At 38.4% G+C, this 20,584-nt stretch overlaps 1 protein-coding gene across 1 annotated transcript in view; it reads right to left on the bottom strand.

Moving 5' to 3' along the window:
* Positions 1-20,584, bottom strand: part of LOC105537987 (anosmin-1) — a 116,925-nt gene that overhangs the window by 39,913 nt on the left and 56,428 nt on the right. Inside the window, exons 4-6 of the mRNA XM_011977701.1 lie at positions 18,770-18,954; positions 16,222-16,351; positions 1,431-1,636 (exon numbers count right to left, since the gene is read on the bottom strand). Coding sequence (XP_011833091.1) covers positions 1,431-1,636; positions 16,222-16,351; positions 18,770-18,954 — 521 coding nt within the window. The remainder of the gene's footprint in view (positions 1-1,430; positions 1,637-16,221; positions 16,352-18,769; positions 18,955-20,584) is intronic.

Raw genomic sequence — 20,584 nt, 5'->3', positions numbered from 1 at the left:
TGTGATCGCACCACTGCACTCCAGCCTGGGCAACAGAGTGAGACCCTGTCTCAAAAAATATAATAAAATAAAAACTAAAAATAAACTTCATAGAAAGGCCAAATGTATTTCGAAAATACTGTTTCTAAACCAATTAGTGGTCTCAGATAACATGGAAATAAATCATTCTGAGCCCTCTGCACTCTGAGACACCACCTCTCAGAGGAAAGGGAGCTGTTTGTAATAAAGTAACAGAGGTTTATGTTGCCACATACCTGGAAAAATTATGAACTGGCACTAATTGTAATTCTTTGATATCTGTTCTAAATTTTCTAGGAGCAAATTTCCACCAAAAGCTATGCAAAAGAAAAATCCACTTGACAAAATGCTTCAAGGTGCTTCATAATTTTCTGTCATAATGTACTGGGTGGGGGCTGGAGGGCGGGGCCTGTCAGCATGTCATCATGTCACTTTTTCCTCTAGATTCCTAAGCGACTCCCCAATTTCAGCTCTTTCAGCTCATGAGGTAAGTGTGCACTACCACTGTCATTTCTAGCAAAATCCTTCAATATGAAAAATGGAACTGTCATAAAATTTCATAAAAATAAAGTGAAAATAGTATAATGGCTAAATATCAATGATACAGACTTTTGAGGCATGTTTTATAATTCTGAAGGGCACAGATATTGAAATCTTTAGCCTTGCTATCTTTTCATTTCTAAACATTTATCTACGAAATTCAACTTTATAAGTGACAGGAAAAGGTCTTTATGTAAATTTTATGACAAGATAAAGGAATGTATACTAAAAGGAATCCAAGTAACTATTTTTATGCAGTAAGCATTTCAAATAATACAAGATGATTGACATCGTAAGAATCTCACTGCAGAAAATGGTTCAATGAAGATTTTATTTCTTGGCATCTGACGAATAAACCACTCCAGATCCTTTTAATCAATGAGAAGACCATATTGTGACATGTGCCCTTCCTAAGCTGTTACTGCTCAGTGATTAGATTATAGACGGAAACACCTCACAACAGAAAAGCCATGAATATCCACTCTTTCATTTACAAGGATCTCTCTCTCTCTCAAAAAAAAAAAAAAAAACACCTAAAAGTAAAGCACATTTTGCATAATATCATTTTCTATGGCCAGACAGGTAAGATGGAGATCATTTAAACTGTTCCTTTGATTTCCAGAGCTGTGACTGACATTTAGATAGGAGGAGGTCAACGGTCTAAATGCCAATGCTTCTGCCTAAAATATCAAAGGCAGCACAGCTGGCATGACCCTGCATTCTGTGAACTTCCTTGGTAGACGTGAATGGGAGGGAAGCTTTCCTGCATCAACGGCTTCTCTCAGTTCAGCAGAGGCCTCTTTTCAGGCCAGTTGCCTTGAGTTGAAATTCACTCTGTGGGAAGAACAATCCTTCCTCCAGTTCCCACTCACCCCATCCGTAGTCTTTCTCCGCTTCTTCTTCGTTGGGACAAGAGACTTACTGCTGACCGTCCAGCTCCAAAAGACCTTGTAGTGATGCACAGGGATGTCTGGCTCCTCAGGGAGATCCCAAACTATAGTGATGGTCACACTCCCATCACTGTTGACGGTGGAGTTGGCCAATCGGAGGTTAGCCGGCGCTGGTGGGGCAGATGGATCTGAAATTCCAGTACAAAGACACATCATATGAATCCACAAAACTAACATCTTTGGACATGTAATGACTACAGGGTCAACACGTGAAGCGTTGCTTTCTATAGGTAGGAAAGCTGAAAACGGGGGTGAAGGGGCATGGTGGCTCATGTCTATAATCCCAACACTTTGCAAGGCTGAGGCTGGCATAGCTCTTGAGCTCAGGAGTTTGAGGACAGCCTGGGCAACAAAGTGAAACCCTGTCTCTACAAAATATAAAAAATTAGCTGGGCAGGATGGTGCATGCCTGTGGTCCCAGCTGCTCAGGAAGCTGAGGCGGGAGGATTGCTTGAACCTGGGAGGTCAAGGCTGTAGTGAGCCGTGATTAGCACCACTGCATTCCAGCCTGGGCAAGAGAATGAGACACTGTCTCCAAAAAAAAAAAAAAAAAAAAAAAGGTAAAAGAAAAGCAAAGCTGACAACAAGCAATTAAGTAAGATCTCCTTGTTAAGCCTCATATTAAAGGACAGTCTATTAAACAGTAATATAAATTCGTTTGGTCCAAATTTGTAATACAGAAGGATCGTTTTAGGCATTTCCATACCAGGGCAACCCAGCCAAATTTTTACTGTGCTGAAATTGACACATTTTGGTAAAATATAGTATAATTCAACCGGGGTGAATTGACATTAAATAGGTAAGCAACAAAGAATCACCTTTTAACACTCTGAAAAGAAATTCAGCTCACACAAGTAATTGTTTTCATCTTCATGCCCTGTAGCTGGCGATTCTTGCATCAGCTAAGAGCAATAAAGCGAAATCAGAAAAGAAAAAAAATTAAAACCTGCACTATTTTTTATCCACATTGCACACTGGATGACTTACGGATAGCATTCATTTTTGTGATTGTACCATTTCTGGTTTGTCTTATTAACGAAAAGCTTCTCAGCTGTCAAGAGAAAGATGAGGTGCTGGAATTACCACCTCACAAATCTCCATTGAAACTATATATATGAAGAAGACTAAATATAGCAAAGCTGGAGGGTCTTTACTTCATTTTCTGTTACAAATTGAGCAAGTGGAGATGCTGCTCACCACCGGTGATTTACAGAGGGTTTCATTTCAAGATGCCATCATGGGAAGATGCTGTAAATAATTCTAATTATAGTACCATCTGTGTTGGAGGCTCAAAAAAGTCATATCTAACTTGATATAAATGAAGAAGACCGGAGAAAAAAAATCCATGTTTTTACTCTCAGTCATTCGTGGTTTTGGAATGATGGAAACATAAGGTATTTTTTGAAACGTATTGCTTTCCTCTATGATATATCATGTCTGGACATTTAGTTAGGTTAGTTCCTTTATTTTGTAAAATAAGAAAGCTTCATAGTATTTTTTAGGTAAGAGGCTAATCGAAAGCGTATTATGTGATACTGCTAGTCAAGTCATTCTCTCTTTTTTTTAAACTAACTTTTATTTTCAGTTCCAGGGTACATGTGCAGCCTTGTTACAGAGGTAAATGTGTGCCATGGTGGTTTGCTGCACAAACCAACCCATCACCTAGGTATTAAGCCCAGCAACCATTTAGGTGTTCTTCCTGATGTTCTACCTCCCCACCTCCCCCAAGCAGGCCCTGGTATCTGTTGCTCCCCTCCATGTGTCCATGTGTTCTCATCCTTCAGCTCCCACTTATAATTGAGAGCATGCAGTCTTTCATTTTCTGTTCCTGCATTAGTTCACTGAGGATAATGGCTTCTAGCTCCATCCATGTCCTTGCAAAGGACATGATCTTGTTCCTTTTCATGGCTGCATAGTATTCCATGGTGGATATGTTCCACATTTTCTTTATCCAGCCTACTGTTGATGGGCATTTGGGTTGGTTCCATGTCTTTGCTATTGTGAATAGTGCTACAGTGTACACAAGTGTGCATGCATCTTTATAACAGAATGATTTATATTCCTTTGGGTATATACCCAGTAATGAGATTGCTGGATCAAATGGTATTTCTGAGTCAAGCCATTCTCAATCAACATCAGGAATCTCTGGAATGTCCAAGACTTATACTGGGATATGCTGATTCCCTGAGTGCAGGTGGGACCCAGGATTATGTATATCTTACATGAAACACACAAGTAATATGAGGTAGATGACCTGCAGGTCAAAAGTAGACAAGTACTGCATCAGGTGGCTCCTATGAGGTCTGAACATCACATATGTAAGGAGGAAATGTTTTCTTCCTCTTGTTATCGCAATGGGAAGCACCCCAGTAAGGAGATTTGGCAGAGCCATCTGAGGACTCCCCCACTCATCAATATTCACAACACCGCTGATCACTTCCTTCTCTTAGAAATGCAACCTTCATTTGGTGTTCAGGACATTACTCTACTGGATTTTTTTTTGAGACAGTCTCGCTCTGTCACCCAGTCACCCAGGCTGGAGTGCAATGGTGTGATCTCGGCTCGCTGCAACCTCTGCCCGCCTGCCTGATTTAAGAGATTCTCCCACCTCGGCATCCCGAGTAGCTGGCATTAAAGGCACCTGCCATCATGCCTGGCTAATTTTTGTATTTTTGTAGAGATGGGGTTTCACCATGTTTGCCAGGCTGGTCTTGAACTCCTGACCTCAGGTGATCCACTCGCCTCGGCCTCCCAAGGTGCTGGGATTACAGGCGTGAGCCATCACGCCCAGCCTCTACTGGATTTTCATTCAGTTTCAACAGAAGCTATTTTTCAGCCCCATGCTCCATGATCCTTAACATCCCATGATCTCTAGACAGGAGAGTATTCTGCGTCTGAATTCAGGGGCCTCTCTCTTCTCATCTACACTCACTCTCTAGAGATCTCATCAAGTATCACAGTTTTTAAAAAATCTTTGTGCTGATAACTTTCAAATTGATGTCTTCAACATAGACTATGCCCCTGAATGCAGATGCAATCATTCAAATATCAATACTCAAAAAAATACATTCCAGTAGCTCCACTTGGAGGTCTCAGAGGCATTCAAAACTAATGTGCCCCAAAGCAAAATCATGATCCCTACGCATAGCCCACCACCAACACATATCCCACCACACATAGCCTACCACTGACACTCCCATCACAGTACATGGGAATTGCTCTTTCCAGTTGCTCTGGCCCCAACCCTGGAAGTCATACATTTATTTTCCACTCACATCCCTTGAGCAAACTGTGTTAGCACTACCTTCAAAGTGTAATGGAAATTTAACTGCCTTTCACCACTTAAACGTCCTGGGCCAAGCCAACATCACCTCTCCCTGATTATTGCCAAGGGCTCACCACTGCCTCCCTAGAGGTTTTTCTGAACACAGCAGTCTGATGATTCTGTACTGCACAGTCCTGAATGCCCTGCAACTCGTGCCTCAGTTACCTCCCAGAGCACCTTTCCTTTTATCACCTTCGCCCCTCAGCCCAGCCACACTGGTTCCCATGCGATTTCCTGGAGAGGAAAACTGTGATGCTACTAAGGCTTTTCCTCTGCCTTTGCCTAAACGCTTTCCTTGATGTCTCCACAGCTGGCTCCTTTCCTGCTGCAGGTCTACTAAAGGTGACCCTATTTAACAAAAATAGCTACATATGCTTTGCTCCATTTACCAAAACAAAACAAAACAAAACACCATGATTATGCCTTGCTTCATTATTCTCCAAGCCCTTATTACTAACTGTTATGGTAAATACTGAGTGTCAACTGGATTGGATTGAAGGATGCAAAGTGTGGCTCCTGGGTATGTCTGTGAGGATGCTGCCATGGGGATGAATATTTGAGTCATTGGACTGGAAAAGGCAGACCCTCCCTCAATCTGGGTGGGCACCCTTCTAATCAGCTGCCAGTGCAGCCAGAATAAAAGCAGGGAGAAGAACGTGGAAAATTTAGACTGGTTTAGTCTTCTGGCCTACATCTTCCTCCCGTGCCGGACGCTTCCTGCCCTCGAACATCAGACTCCAAGTTCTTCAGCTTTGGGACTTGGACCTTTGAACACAGACTGAAGACTGCACTGTCGGCTTCCCTACTTTTGAGGTTTTGGGACTTGGACTGGCTTCGTTGCTCCTTAGCTTGCAGATGGCCTATTGTGAGACCTCATCTTGTGATTGTGTGAGTCAATACTCCTTAGTATATATAAACTCCCCTTTATATATACATCTATCCTATTATTTCTGTCCCTCTAGAGAACCCTGACTAATACACAAACTGACTTATTAGGTACCTTATTTGCTGTCTGCTTCTACTCACAATAGTGAAAACTCCCCTGAGAGGAGGAATGTTTGTCTGTTTTTTCACATCTGTATCTCCAGAGTCCAGAAGAGCATTTAGCTCACAGTATGTACTCAGTAATGAAGGAAGGACAGGCTTCTCCTAAACGTTAGCTTTGATTTGTAAGGTGATATTTCAGTTGCAGGTTCAAACCCTGTCAATCAGAATTGCTAAATCACAAGATCCGAAAGTGAATTGCAAAATCAAAGGAACGTTCTTCCCAGTTTGAAATAAAATAATTAAAGCAACCCCTCTTCCTCTGGTGTAGGAATCAATCCTTAACCTACAAAAGGGAGTTACCAGCCTTCCTGGGAGGGAACCTAGCTTACAACTGAATCATCACTTCAAGGCAAGAGAAGAATGAAAATGTGAGAAGATAATAACAGCCGTTCGTGTTCTCAGCAATGCACCTGAATGTCTACATGCTGAAAATAAGTAGTCACATGAATTTTGCAGATATTCTAGGCTCATAAGGAAAAGCTCAAAATTATCTCCTCTTCTAAAGAAACCCTTAACATTTAAAACGGTCACTGAATTTGATCATCTTCTTTAATTTATGTTATTTATTACATCATTTCCTGCCCTGGAAAAGTTTTCTTAGATGTTATCATAATAATCTAGAATAACATCATCTATTTTATGAAACATGAAACAACACAATTTATGAAAACAACATTTGAGAAAATAATGCTTTAAAAGATATGAATTAATAATATTTTCTTTACATTTTCTCAAAAGGAAGGCCCATTTTGAGTTTACAATACCAAAATGGTGTACTTCCATTACCAAGACGAGGTACTCCCATCTCTTTCTCCCCCAAAATAATCACCATAAAATTGTAAAACCAGGTCAGGCATCATGACTCACGCCTGTAATCTCAGTGCTTTGGGAAGCTGAGGCAGGAGGATTGCTTGAGGCCAGGAACTCAAGACCAGCCTAGGCAATAGAGAAAGACCCTGTCTCTACAGAAAAAAAAAAAAAAAAAAAAAACCATAAAATTAACTGGGGCATGATGTTGTATGCCTGTTGTCCTAGCTACTTAGGAGGCTGAGGCAGGAGAATTGCTTTAGTCTGAGAGTTCAAGGCTACAGTGAGGTATGACTGCACCAGTGCATTCCAGCCTGGATGAGAGAGTGAGATTCTGGCTCTTAAAAAAATAAGAACAAAAAGAAAACAAAACCAAAAGAAAATGGCAGAGATCACCTGTTTATTGCCGTGATTCTCCTCTGTAAACAAGCCATTCATTCATCCACTTATTCACTATGGGGTTCAGGTGAGACAGGGTCAATCCAGTTTGTCTAATCTGAAGCATTTTAGTCAGTCCTAACAAGTTTCTATATTTAAGCCATTCTCTGCCTTGAGAATTGGTTCCCTACATTATGAAACAAGGTGTATTCATTTGGCTGAATTATACAGAATGTTTTATTTCATTATGCATGATGTTTTAATTGTTTTAGAATTTTGAAATGTAGTTGGAGATTTCCATGTGAAATTTATATATATGTGTGTGTGTGTATATATATATGTGTATATATATACACACATATACACACATACACATACATAGATATACATATGCATAAATAGACAGTGGCTTATGAGAGACAGAGAGTCAGAGAGGGAAACTCTATACTCTATGTTATTATAAAGCCCTCAGGAATTCTGCAACTTATTTCACGTTTTTTTAACTGATGAGGGTTTTAGGGGTCAGAGAGGTAAAGATATATGTCCAAGGTCATTCACATCATTGATGGCAGAACAAGGAGTGTGAGAACAAAAATGAGAGCAGAAAAATGGGGTTGAAGGTCTAACAATACACACCTCTACGTGCCACACTCTACATATATATTCCACCATCATAATGAGGGACAATATCCCTACAGAATGTAAAAATTCAAAGCCTTTTAATGGGAAAAGTGTCTGTTACAATAGTCTAGTGTAGGCACTGATAGGCTTTTTCTGGAAAGGCCCAGATAGTAAAGATTTTAGGTTTTGTGGACCATATGGTCTCCGTTACAATCACTCAACTCTGCCCTCATAGCTCAAAAGCAGTCACAGACAATATGTAAACAAATGAGTGTGGCTATGTTCCAATAAAACTTTATTTGCAAAACTAGGTTACAGGCCAAATATGGACCCTAGGCCACAGACTGCTCTCCCCTGGTTGGGAGAATTTCAAAAAGTGTGATACCATTAGGTTTAGGAAACTCGACATGAGCACTGTTTATCCCTAATTTTACAAACATACAGTTGTATTTTGTCTATTAAATGTTAACATTGTTGTTCTCATTTTAGAGGTGGGGAAATTGAGGATCACAGTTTGATTCACTACTTCAAGAGCAGAGTTTGATTTACTGCCTCTTCAAGTGAGAGGATGGGAGTCACACCACAAGACCAGTGCTCTCCTCACCCTTCCTCTGACTCTCAAATCGGGCATTTTCCCCCAGCTCACTTCTCTTTCTGTTTGATGCCAACTCCCTCCTTATAATCTTCACAATTATCTGCAGAAACACACTGCAGAGAGCAAGCACATTTTCAGAGATAGCTGAAGTAGGAAGGCTGTATTAGCTCTTTCTACGCTATACAATTCATGTGATTACCAACATAAAATATGCTAAATATTTAGCATGTATACCCAATTTCAGCCTTGGGGAAAAATAGTTCCTTTTCTTGATGATCACATGGAACATTTGGATTTCAGAAAGATAAATTTCAGGTTTCGTCACTTAACCTCTTGTGTTTCATGCCACAAACAGGCAAAGTAACAAGCACGAAGGTTTGACACAATGGAAAGACTTTGAGCCTATGTTGGGTAAAGTGACAATAAAGTCATGTATCACCCTTGGAGAAATGCAGGCCTATTATTGCACTGACATGAATCTCATGGGAAAAGACCACTTCTGCTTGTCCCAGCAGAAATGCCATCACTTTTCCTGAGGCAGGCTCCTCTAGGTTTAAGACAACACTATTTCTTAAACACAGGAACCGATGAGGCTACAAAGAGAGCAACGAGTATAGATCATCATAAAGAAACATGCACATGTGCACATGGACAACAATACCTATTTCAAGAAAATGAATGTTGATTTTACTTACTTCATTTCAACCAACAATGTCTATAGATTAAACTTCATACAGAAATGCATCGTAAGAATACCTCGTAAGGTATACTTGTGGTATATACTTGATGTAACTTTGGTCAAGTGCAGTTATATTTTAAAAGCAATAATATAACTATGTCACAAAGTTTTCAACTAAATAGAAGTTTGGTTCTAATAATATTTCAACCTTTTTTTTTTTCTTTCCAGACTTGGCAGTTGGGGTAGTGTTCCTTCTCCCTTTAAAAAAAAAAAAAAAAAAAACTTAGCAAAGCTGCTGAAGCTACACTGCAGGCAAATTTCCAACTATTAAATAGTTTCAAGACATATGTACAGCCAAGCCTTTTGCCCATTGGAAATGGCACATCCCGAGCAGCTGTAGAACAGAGTAAAAAGTCATGGGTCCCCACGGGGCAACAGGGAACTTTATTACCATCAGTGATGTCTGCTGTAGTTTTACTGACACTCTGTAATGCATGCATGGAATAACATCCAGTGTGATACTTATATGCTGTGAAAACAATGCTGTCTGCTTCCTTTTCCTTTGTAATTTACCCTATGCACATGGGGAAATAAGGAGAAAAAGATGGATGAAGGACTTGGAATTTGGAGGGAAATGAATGTAACAACCAGAAGATAATATGCTAGGTTAAGGATAATTTAAGTTGGATTTTTATGTTTCTTCATAAGATCCCTTAAAAGTGTGTTATTTTGTAGTGTCAAATTGATATTGACTAATTTCAAATGAACAAACATATACTTGCCCGCTTTTGGCAACATATCGAAAAAATGAATTTGGATTTTGCCTTATACTATCCACAAAATCAGAACTCTTCCTTCTTTTACTACCCATATTGACACACAGATGTAGTCACAGTAGCCAGAAACAAACACGTCATTTCCCAAATTCAGCAAACTGGTAAATACTATTTTGTAATAGGTAGTAGCTACTTAGCAATATATATTTCCAATGCTAAGCGTGCAATATTTTGCATTTTTGTATTTCGCAATTTTGTATTTTAAAATAACTATTTTTACTCATTTGATACATATCAGCAATATCAAGGAAAAGTTAAACACCAATTTACTGAAAAAGATAAGCAACTGCAACATGGAACCCAAAGGTATTTTTATATTTGTAACCCTGACTCCAAATTGGCCATTCCCAAAATCTGGGCTCTCTGTTGGTTAGACATTAGTGGTCTTCTCATTCCAAGAAGTGGACAATAACGTAAAGCTTCTCAGATTTTGGGAAATAAGAGAGGTGAAAATAAAAAACTAGATAGGGATGCCTGTGTCTGATTATTAACTTTGTACCATAGAGGAAGGAGCTTAGGAATATTTAGTAATGTGGGAATTCCTTTTATGATTTCACCACATTTTATTCATGAAACTATTAATATATTTATTTTAAACCATAATTCAAAATGTATTAGATCCACTCTAACAGGAATCACGCTGATGTCGAGTTAAACAAGAGGTAAACAACAGATGTTTTCAGGGTCCCGCCCTGACTTTCTTGTGCTATGCTGTTTCAGGGCACATCAGCTCAACTTCTGAATGCCCTCCCACACCTCCTCACCTAAGGTTGTGTCTGGGCTCAGAGCAAGCTCTGCCAGCATGCAGACCAGATACGCTAGGAACAGCTGCAGACAAAGACTGACTTAACACCCTTAACCCCCCTCCAGCGAGGAGTTCTGAGGTGTGTGTGCTTCACGCTAGCTCCCTGAGTGCCCAGTGGAGAGGAAGCTTAGGTTGCCTATGATAAATAATTCGCCCTTTATTGTATTCTTTCCACACCCTGTCCTACTTCCCTTCTTACCTACCACATTCCTGGATCACTTCCTAAGTAAACTGCTCACACTCAAAGCCTTCACTTGGATCAGGTTCTGAAGGTGTCTGATCTTTGATGGGCAATCTCTATTTGTTGAAATTTGTGTTTCAAAGCAGCAAATATCAACTTACGTAGGAATATGAAGACATATCAACATCTTGTACCCAGAGGTTTCATGTTGTTTGTTCCAAATGGAATGGGATAGAAAAGTTTAGGCAGACCCCTGGGAGTGACCTGTGAAGGTAACTTACTATGTGCAAAGATGCAGTCCCATATTCTAAATAAAGCGACACAAAGTAGAAATGAGCACTAGGCATTCATCGATTAAACTGTTATTCATTTTTAATTTCAAAGCCAATTTCCCATCTCAAGTACCAGGAGGAAATACAGTATAGACAATTTAAGTAGGCAAATATAAAAATTATCCCAAACGCTAACAAAAATTAATGATTTTGCCCATCCTATATTTATGCATTTTTTTCTGGAAGAGGTAAGAGTTAGCAATAAAAACATTCAGAACTGGTATTCACCAGGAAAACAAAAAGCATGAAACTAATTTACTGATCTATGAATAACTTAGAGTTTTCCATAAAAATAGATATGTTGAGTTAGGTCTAAGTTATGGGAAAATAAATGACTTAAGAATAAATTAAATAGTAGCCAATCCATTTTGCCAAACATGGACTAATTTTGTATATAAAGAAGATAAGGACAAGAAATTTGGCTTTTCCATGAAAATCAGCTTTATAGTCCATGAATCCTATGCAGTGAGCCTAAACTAACTGGAACTCATTTTATCTATTTTTGCTGTTTAATTTTACTTTTATTTGCTGAGATATTCATGGTAGATGAAAAAAAATAAATAAAAACTCTTCCTGTTTTCCTTGACCCAGCCTTAAGTTATCAACACTGTCTCTCTACCCAAACCAAATACAATAGATAATTGCTTACTTCTTGCACAGACTACTACCTTGGAAGTGGTGACTGTTTTTTATAAGTAATTTTAAACCACCGGAAGACTGGCACACTTTCAATTCTGGAGCAAACAGGGATAAATCGGCATTTACTCAATGAAAATGCACCATTTTTTGAAACACCGCGGTCATTGCAGTTATTATTAAAATGTTGTTCTATCTCTCACTTTGACAAATACACCTGATAGGGTTTGGCTGTGTCCCCACCGAAATCTAAACTTGAATTGTATCTCCTAGAATTCCCACAAGTTGTGGGAGGGACCCAGGGGGAAGTAATTGAATCACGGGGACGGGTCTTTCTCGTGCTATTCTTGTGATAGTGAGTAAGTCTCATGAGATCTGATGGGTTTATCAGGGGTTTCTGTTTTTGCTTCTTCCTTATTTTCTCTTGCTGCTACCATGTAAGAAGAGCCTTTCGCCTCGCACCGCGATTCTGAGGCCTCCCCAGCCATGTGGAACTCTAAGTTCAATTAAGCCTTTTTGTTTGTTCCCAGTTTTGGGTATGTCTTTATCAGCAGCATGAAAACAGACCAATACGACACCCAAAATTTACATTTCCATATGTCTCAATTTGAGATGCATCCCAAATGTTAGTTCTTACAGTCTTACAAACCAAAAATGTAAGCACTGAATTCATAGTGGATTCCATTATATTTTCAGTAAAGATGCACCACAGAATTATGGGAGTTTAACAAATCAGTAAAACGGTGGAAGACAAACCCTCCAGGATATGTATAAAGGAGACTTAAACAGTACATTAACAAGATGCTGCCACATCTTTCCCTACCTTCCTCAAGCTCATCAAAAGTAGAAAAGACCCTCACTGGGAAAAAATGTCTGTAACAACTTTTTTGAAATATATAATTTCCATACCATAAAATTCTCTCATCTTAAGTGCTCACTGACATTCTTGTATTTACTGTGTTGTGTAACCGTCACCATCACTGGGTTCTAAAATGAGTCCGTCAACCCAAAAAGATTGATCCTTCATCCCTTACTGAGAAAATTTAAAGGTAGAAACAACATTTTCTGTCTTACCTTCTCTTTTTATTACTCATGTTTCATTTCTTCATATATTGAACAAGGATTTGCTGAGCAGCTACTATGTGTCAGGTACTGTTCTAGGCAGTGGAAATAATAAGTAAAAAAGAAAACATACCTGCTCTTATGAAACACAGAAAGAGACACACACATTCATCCTGATTGGATGCAAGGAGAAACCGTGGACAAGATGAATAAGCAAAATACTAAGGCAGGATAGACAGTCTTAACAGAAAATAAAAACAAAAATACAACATGGACGACATGGATCTGTTTGCTTGTTTGTTTATACATATGAGTAGCATGGCTAAAGACGGTTTTGCTGGAAAAGAGATACTTGTATAAAGGAGGTGAGCCAGCCAGCTTTTCAACAATCTGAAGGAAGAACATTTCCCCAGTCCAGGACCAGGTAAATGCCAATATCCTGAAGCAAGGGAAAGAATATAGTATTCAGAGAACACAGAAGAGCCTAGCGGGTTGAGCAGGAAAACAGGGAGGGTAGCGACGAAGTCTAAGAGGAAGGAGAAAGGGGGGTCAACTGGCTCTTAAAATCCATTGTAAAGAACATGGCTTCTACTCTGAGTCAGGTGGGGGAAGCTGCTTGGACACGTTGAGCAAAAAACTGACGGGAAGTGGCTCAGATTTTAGTAGGATCACTCAGGTTGCTGTGTTGAGAGAACACTAAAAAGGAGGGGATCCAGAAGTAGAAATCGGGAAGCAGGGATGACAGGCCAGGGTGTGAAACCCAGGATCCGGAAGTGAGGATCCGGAAGTGGGGATCCGAAAGCAGGAATGAGGGGCCAGGATCCGTAAACAGGAATCCAGAAGCCTTAAGGCAGAAGCCAGGAGGCAGAAGTGGGGATGTGATTGGGAAGCTAATACAATTCCCAGTTAAAGACAGAACTGAGCTGATTAGGGGAAACACAGGGAAAGGTGAATCAAGGCAGATCTGAGGATTTGCAGTAGCTTGCAGAAAATGTTTAGAATCGAGAATGACTGCAGGTCTCTTTTGCCACAAACTGCTGCAAGAGCAGCATTGCCGATTACTCAAATGGAGGTTATTGAGAGAAACAGTGCTTAAGGGGAAAGTCCTTAATTTCCTTGGGGATGCTTGTATTTCCAGAAAGAGAGTAATCATTTATCGATCACTGTGACTGCTATACTTTTGGCCTTTTTTTTTTTTTTTCCCCCAAATAGGCTTTTCTAAGGAATAGATTAAGTACCAAGCTGCAGGATACTCCCACTCTATAGGACTGCAGTTCAGATAAATGGGTAATAAAAGAGGCAAAAGACACAGAATTAACTTTATTTCTATCTTTACATTTTCCCGGTAAGTCATGAAGGATTTTACTGGGGTGATGGGCTCATTCTAAAACTAGATGATGGTGATGGTTGTACAACTCAGTAAATACTAAAAATTATTTAACTGTACACTTAAAATAAGTGATTTCTATGGCATAGAAATCATGTTTCAATGAAGTTCTTTAAAACATTTTTCCCAGTGACTCTCTTTTCAACATTTGGTGAGAATGAGAAAAGTGTGGAAAGATGTCCCACCTTGTTAGTGATTAAGTCTGCTTTAGAGATGTCATAGAAGGAATGTCTACCGCCTTTTGGCTGATATGTTAAACTCCCGTCATTCTGGGACTCATCTTCACTGAAAATATAATGAAATCTTCCACAAATTCTGTACAGACATTTTTGGTTTGTAAAATTGCAAGAACTAAAGTTTGGGATGCTCCTCACAATAAGACATATGGAAGTGTGAATTTTGGGTGTATTTGTAACAGTGACAGAACAACATTTTAATGAAAACTGCAATAGTTGCATTTTCATTCAATAAAAGTCCACTTAAATTTGGGAGATGCAGCTTCCATTCTAGATTATTAAGTTGCTCCGATATACTAGGAAGTGTCAGGACAGCTTGGCCTTCCTACTTTCAGTTAGCACCCTCATGACCCTGGGGCTGTCAAAGGATCTCTCTCCAGATCCTGAGGATCTTGTGATAGCAAGGCTCTGTAACAATCATGGGAGCAAAACTACCTTGCTCACCTCCACTAGGCAGGAGGTGCCACTGCAACTCTTACAGGAAATTAATTCAGCATCTGTCTCTAGAGGCTGAGAACCACTTCTGTCTAATGTCTGATTTTGCAGTCTTATTCACAGAGCACCAGCCCAAATCCTGCAGGCAACTGAACAGATGGTAACACATTTTGACCAGAACATGTCTGGATCACATTTGAACCATGAAACTCAAGGTGAAGCATTCTGAGGCTTTTTATTGATCACTACACCTCCTAACCCACAATTAATTATTTATTTCACTTGCCTCTCTAAATTTTCAAATCAGTTGGAGACAGAGTCTTAAGACAAGGTTTGATGTCTTTATTTACAATTTCACTTTAAAGTTTGTTTAGTTCATGAATTTGCCTCCCTGGGGAGAAAAAAAAAATACTTTTTTTTTTTTTTTTAAAGAGGCTTTTAAATGTAAAGGGTTACATTATTCATTAATGTCACAATAAATAAATTTATTTAAAATAAAATAAATTTAAATTAGCTTCTGTGTAAGAAGATAACTTGTGATTAGTAAGAGAACAATGTAACTAATCTGTATTTATGAAACCAGATCCTTATAATTAGTGAAGCAGATGTCTAATTAATTTGGAAGGTACACAGCCATATGGACACAACTAGAAAAATAAACCTGAAGATATTATTCATAGCTGGTCAAATTATGTCCTTCAACCATCACAGATCAACCACGAATGTAGCATACTGTTCATCTGATTCCACAGAGGTTTTAAAATATCGATGCAGTCAGAACTGAACAAAATTATAGCAATGATTAAATGACTCGGGAGGGGTTTAAATTCTAGATGTTATGAAGCAAAGGTAGGAGTCAAATTCACTTTCAACTTAACAATCATTTCAAGAAAGGCTATTTTGTCTAGAATAGCTAAAATTCAGTGTTTCTCTTTGAAAATCAATTGAATGGTGCTCGGTCTGTCTCTTATACACATCTAGATGTGTATAAGAGACAGGTGTTAGCCAGGATGGTCTCGATTTCCTGACCTCGTGATCCACCCGTCTCGGCCTCCCAATATCTTAAAGCAAAAACTCAACAGATGTTGATAATGAAAACCCCTTGCCACTTCAAAGTTTAAAAAAACTCCCTTATGTTATCTTCTATGAGATACTGCAGGTAAAATTCCAATTTTGTCCTTAACCATAAATGTACATGGTACCTTCAAACACATCTGGTCCCGTTCTCTAAAACAGCAAAGCCACCTGTTGACTAACTATAAATATGAACATAGAGACAGTGAATCTGCATTCCATGTGTGCCTGGGAGCAAGGATAGTATTCTGTGTCTGGGAAGAAAAGGAGGGCTGACCTTTGGAAGAACGGAAGTGTTTGCTGGGGGCAGTGAAGCCTCGAGTTCCATGCACATTCACAGCAGCCACTCGAAACTGGTACCATCGGCTGGGTCTTATGTCAGTCAGTTGAACTCGCTCATCTGTGGTCTGAGGGGACATGTCACAGAGCACAGGAAACATGTCATTTTTTATTCCAATATGTTGGTCGGATCTGTTTTAAAAAATACACTAACCCATCAGCCAATGCAACTCAGTCTATCTTCCTCCTGATAAGAGGGGCTTCTCATGCCCAGTTAGGAAGAGAGCTGTCAGGGAACAAGGAACCACTGATATTTCACCCCAAAGAATTAAACATCTCTTGAAGTCAAAACATTATGACAAGAGTTTGGGCTATTTTAAAATCTGGTGACTAATTACAGCATTTGAGATATTCAATCAATAGAGAATATTGATGTGTAGTAATTGTTACATTACAGCAAGAAGATGAAGTCATCTTCAGATTATAGAAAGAAAATTTCTTTTTAACTCACATGCCAAATGTAACAGTAAAATAGGTATAACAACTCACATGCAACCCACTAGCAATTTCTGGAAGTAAATTATAACCCAAGCCACTGTTTAAAAATCTCTGGAGTAAATCACATAACATCTACGAAGAACCACTCCTGATCTAAAAGGGTGAGATGTGTTAGCATATATTTGTTCAATAAAATGCCCAAAAGGAAAAAAATAGACACTGGGGAAGACCAGAAGGTTTTGCTGTCTCTAGTGCTACAATTTTAAGATGTCAAATAACTTTGACAGTCTTCATACTACATATCTGCTTTCAACAATGCTCTGTGTTTTGTTTCTATTGGTAGATCGGAAAACCTTTGCCCTGAATTCCAAGAAATAACCATCTACGGTCTATGCCCTCATCTATATCAGGTGCCAAACTCAACTTGGATCTGTGGATGAAACTAAGGAAACAGGACTGGATTTGAACACTCCCAAACTTCAGTTTATAATAACTGAGGTTATAATAACCTCAGCTTAAAATAACTTAATGTGAAAATGACTGTCATGTTTACATCAATATCTAAAAGAAGCTGAACATTTCTGAGATCAAAGGAAGAATATGAACTCTTACATGTGGCTTTCTACCTGATTTGGCAGACTTTGAGAAAACACTTTCACCTTTGTTATTTAGTTTCAGCTGTGAATTTAAAAAGCTTAAAGTCAGCGTGGTATCCACAGCGTTTAGCAGAGAAGGAAGTATTACATGTAGCATTAACAGGAAAAAATAATACCAACAATAATAAAATAGCTTTTCACTTTCCAAAAATCTTTTGGAGATGAAAGAGATGATCTTATTGTCAGTTACTTTCATAAATCTTTACGTAATTTGGAAAAATTACAAACGAATCTGTGCCATGATTTATGAAAGCATGCCGTGTAAATCAAATGGAATTTCAGGCTGTATTCTGAGTAGCTTTATGTTTTACTGAAGCAAATTTTTTTTATATATAAAATATAGGTATAGAATAGAATTACTAAATTTATTTGCCCAGTTTTTTGTTTTCTTTTTTTCTAATTTAATGTTGTATTTTTACATCAAACTTCTTATTTATTTTGGGGTCTTTACATTGTTTTATTTTAGTGCTTAACCCCTTTGAGATACTGCTATTCAGAAGATATTCTTCTTCCAAACACCTAAATATTGACATTTATTTTACATTTACTGAAAAAAAAAATAGGAATCTAGTCCTTGGAAAAAATGATCTAATCAACATAAGGTGAGATTTTTTTCCTATAGACATAGATGTGGAGAAGGCGTTTTAGTTGTGTAAAGGCATGAAACAGTTTCACATTCACATTCAGAATCTGTTACTTTTTATATCCATGTAGGGTCTTTTTTTGTGTTGGGGGGGTGGTTGCAGCTGGTAGTGGATTTAACAGCTCTTAAAAAGAAAGAAAATATTTTGCTTTTCTCATCAACAAGACAGAAGAGGAGGAAGCACTCTCTGGGAGTGCTGCCATGCAGGTGCTGTATCAGTTTTTAAGTTGACTAAGACAAAGAAGAAAGCACTTAGTGAAGATTTATGGGCTGCTGGCTATGTCCCACTAAGTAATTTTGTGATACAAATCTTATCCCATGCTCCTAAAGTCTGTGGGTGGAATAAAGGTGTAAATGCAGGAGAAACAGAAGAGAAGGCATTTAGATTGTTAAATGTCAAATTAGTCCTCATAATGTTGCATTTCCCCTACTCTAGTTGGCTTTGAGTTTAGCCGAGGAAAATGTAGTTCTTGGAGAAAATACATGTGAATAATCAGGTTATAAAAAATTAACACCCTTCCATGTGTATTTGAACAAATTAAGCCAATGGTCCAGTTTCTCAGCACATTTGTTTGTATCTATGAACCTCATCCTCTCTTTAGAAGACCCCTATGATGTTCATTTCATATCTGAGTAAGTAATTTCTGTAGTCAAGCTATTTTGAGGCATAGCAAATTAATTGTATGTGCATATGTATGTAGCAGACACTACCTCCAGGATGAAAATCAAAGTTTCTATGAGGTTCTTACCTGGGCCACTGTCTGCCAATGAGTGGCATCATCTTCGCTAGGATGGATTCCGTAATTCCATCTTCTTTGTACCACGTAGATCACAGGCTCAATAGAAATATTGAATTTCGAGGACCACTTAACCTCCAGCTGTCCAGACTGCAGTTCTGTAAATCGTAACTCTTTTCTGGGCTTCAGGGGGACACCTGAAATAGGACCGTACCAATTAAAACAATCTGCGTGTGACTCAAATTGAAGTAAAAGTTGAGGAAGAACAAATATGGAAGAGATGAATCTGAACTGATGACAGCTGAGATTTCCTTTCACAAAAGTGGCCTCTCCATACAGGGTTTCACATCTGAAGTCTTCTGACACTCAGTTCAGCTATTTGCTCCTTTTTCTTTTAACTTGCCTTGGTTTTTTTTTTTTTGTTTTTTTTTTTTAATAAGACAGTCTAAATTGATTCCTGATTCTGAACAAGTGGCTTATTCCCTAGTAATCTCTAGAGCAATCATTTCATGTGCATTCTTGTGAATAAATCATGTTACAAGGTTGTTTCACTTGAGGTTAACATGGAATTCACACTAGGAGATCATTATAAAGAGTTTCAAGTCATTTTCCCATTTCTTATCATGCTCTGTGTCTATTGACATGTTCTAAGGTCATTATAACACGGTTTCCAGATTTGATCTTCCTTCTTTCTTAGGGAGTTTTCCATTTAAGGAAAACACTGCAAAGCAAAATCTCTTCATGTGAAATCTCCTAAGAGTGATTTCCAAAGTTCAAGTCTTTTGGATTCCCCAATCGATTGCTCAAGCACTCCCCTATAGACTTAATGGCTTAACATTGGAAAATAATGAATTTATTATGTTTGGTTTTGGCATGAGTGAGTGCGCTGCTTCAAAAGTTTCTCACAGGTGTTTCATTTTAAAGTAGTTAATCATTCTGATTTGTTTCTCGCCTTCTGTACATGCAAGTTGTCTGGCAACTGATATATTGAGGAACCACAGTTCAAAATAGCAGGCATTTCAAAAAGGGAATTTGTAAAGAAATTTGTAATACTAATAGAATATGCAAAACTAACTGAAGGAAACAGAATCTATGGCTCCATGATGGTGAATGCCATCAACACCAAGAACACCAATTACCATTAATATCATTTTCTGTCCACAATTTGCTGAAAGCATTGAAAACTCATTTCAAAAGCTAGTTAAGAATGCTCTATTTCTTCTTCCATTTTGTAAGTTTAAACACAGAAGAAACTGGAAAATGTGCAAACACCAAATGCAAATAAGGTTTGATGCATGTTGACAGGCTTGAATTTCAACTCCTATTTCATTTTGATCTTAATTCATGGTAAGTCTCGTTTAAGCAAATTTTAAAGTCATCAAAGATTTGGATGGATGGAATTGAATAATTTTTTAAAGCATATTTATATATGGTCAAAAGTCATTAATCTAAAAAAAACTACTTTCTGGAGAAAATGTTGACCGTACCTATTGCAGTCTCCTTTATTACTGGTGGGTCATGGCTGAGGAGTGACCTCTAGTTTACAATAAATTTGTCTCACCTAATCCTTACTGTGAGTTTGTGAAGTGGGTAAAGGGTTAATTATCTACATGTTGAATAGGAGATAATTGTGTCTAAGGAAGACTAAATTAGTTGCCTGGGGCTACAATCTGATCTCAGGTTTCTCTCTGAATTATCTGCTTCCTTCTACATTTCATATTAGAAAAGGCCACATAGAGAGACAGAGAAAAGAGGTGGTTTTGATAGATATGCAAATCCCTTGGACATTCTTATTCTAAGATGCTCAGCTTTCCTGGTGGATGTGGA

The sequence above is a fragment of the Mandrillus leucophaeus genome, unplaced genomic scaffold, assembly GCF_000951045.1.
Source record: "Mandrillus leucophaeus isolate KB7577 unplaced genomic scaffold, Mleu.le_1.0 Scaffold1827, whole genome shotgun sequence".
Classification (NCBI taxonomy): Eukaryota; Metazoa; Chordata; class Mammalia; order Primates; family Cercopithecidae; genus Mandrillus; species Mandrillus leucophaeus.
Note: the sequence above shows the minus strand (reverse complement) of the source record. Positions and strands in the feature narration are given on the sequence as shown.